General features: G+C 34.6%; 1 protein-coding gene across 1 annotated transcript; it reads right to left on the bottom strand.

Moving 5' to 3' along the window:
- Positions 1–426: 426 nt before the first annotated feature.
- On the bottom strand, positions 427–1,140 carry PCYB_007360 (CYIR protein; the record flags this gene model as incomplete). The annotated part of the gene is made up of 1 exon (XM_004228157.1): positions 427–1,140. A coding segment is annotated over one exon (714 nt), but the record flags the coding sequence as incomplete, so codon positions are not given.
- Between the last annotated feature and the right edge of the window lie 74 nt (positions 1,141–1,214).

Genomic DNA, 1,214 nt, shown 5'->3' on the forward strand with positions numbered 1-1,214 from the left:
AAGAATCTTGATTACACGGTTTCTCCTGAGTATTTGGATCAGGTAAAGGGTTTTAACCACTAGAAGTTAAATCACGTGCGGGTAGGGAATTATATGGATCATGATCAGCACTGCTGATATTCTTATCATCACTTAATTCCCAACATGTATTTTGCAAGTACTTCCTTCAATACGAGTTTCACTACTTACCTTACTGCAAGATGCTCCAGCAGCAACTCCCTGAGGAGAGTCACTCTTACAGGGTTTATCACTACATTGGGCCTTATCATGTTTAGCTTCAGCGTTCGAAACTGCATCATCAGGACCTTTACTGTCACTGTGTGCACTAATAGCAGCTTTAGTAACTTCAGGTTCACTAGGTGAAGCATTTGCAATATTACTTTTAACACTATGTGTATGGTCAGGTGATGTATTATTAACCCCTACGTCAGGAGTACCTACAAAAGAAATGGATATCATAAAATCATCTGCTCTATTAGTAGATATAAGAGGGTAACTTCTATCACCAGGTTTTCCACTAATAGAAGTTTCCGCAGCACGATATTTTGTGGTAAAAAACACAGCAACATCTTTATCAACAAAGAGATGATCTTCATCGGTTTGACTGCCAACAGCCTGCCAGTCATGCGCATTACCATTTAGGGGGTTACTATTATGTGCACCGCTTTGAGAATCATTTATTTCTGAAGTTATTATTTTAGAGACTTTTTCATTTGGTTGTGATATTGCTTCATCCGATTTTCCTTTTAGTTCTTCTACATTTTTTATTACAGAGTCTTGATCACTTTCGCAGGATATTCCTGTATCATCTTTTAATTCAATTAGTTTTTTATATTGTGCTGAGATGTAATTACAATTAGTTTTTGCATTACATATTCGATAAAAATGTTTTATATATTCATCATCATCTAAGTTAGGATATGGAGGCTGTCTAGTATAACACTCTTTATGTGTCTCTCTTTCATTCTCTATATATGTGATTAATTTTTCTAACTGGTTCTTGAAATCTTCACATTTCATTCCTTCAAATTCAGAAATTTTAACTTCAATATTCCTTACAATTTCCGAATGTATATCCCAACACTTATCTAAATCCACTGTCTGGATTTTATTTTCAAAGATAACGGTTACGGTCCCCATTGTATGTGCATTACCTGTTACCATGGTACCTTTTTTATATTTCTTTTAACAATTAAATTGGGATAATAATTGAT

The sequence above is a fragment of the Plasmodium cynomolgi genome (genome assembly GCF_000321355.1).
Source record: "Plasmodium cynomolgi strain B DNA, scaffold: 1269, whole genome shotgun sequence".
NCBI classification, from domain to species: Eukaryota; Apicomplexa; class Aconoidasida; order Haemosporida; family Plasmodiidae; genus Plasmodium; species Plasmodium cynomolgi.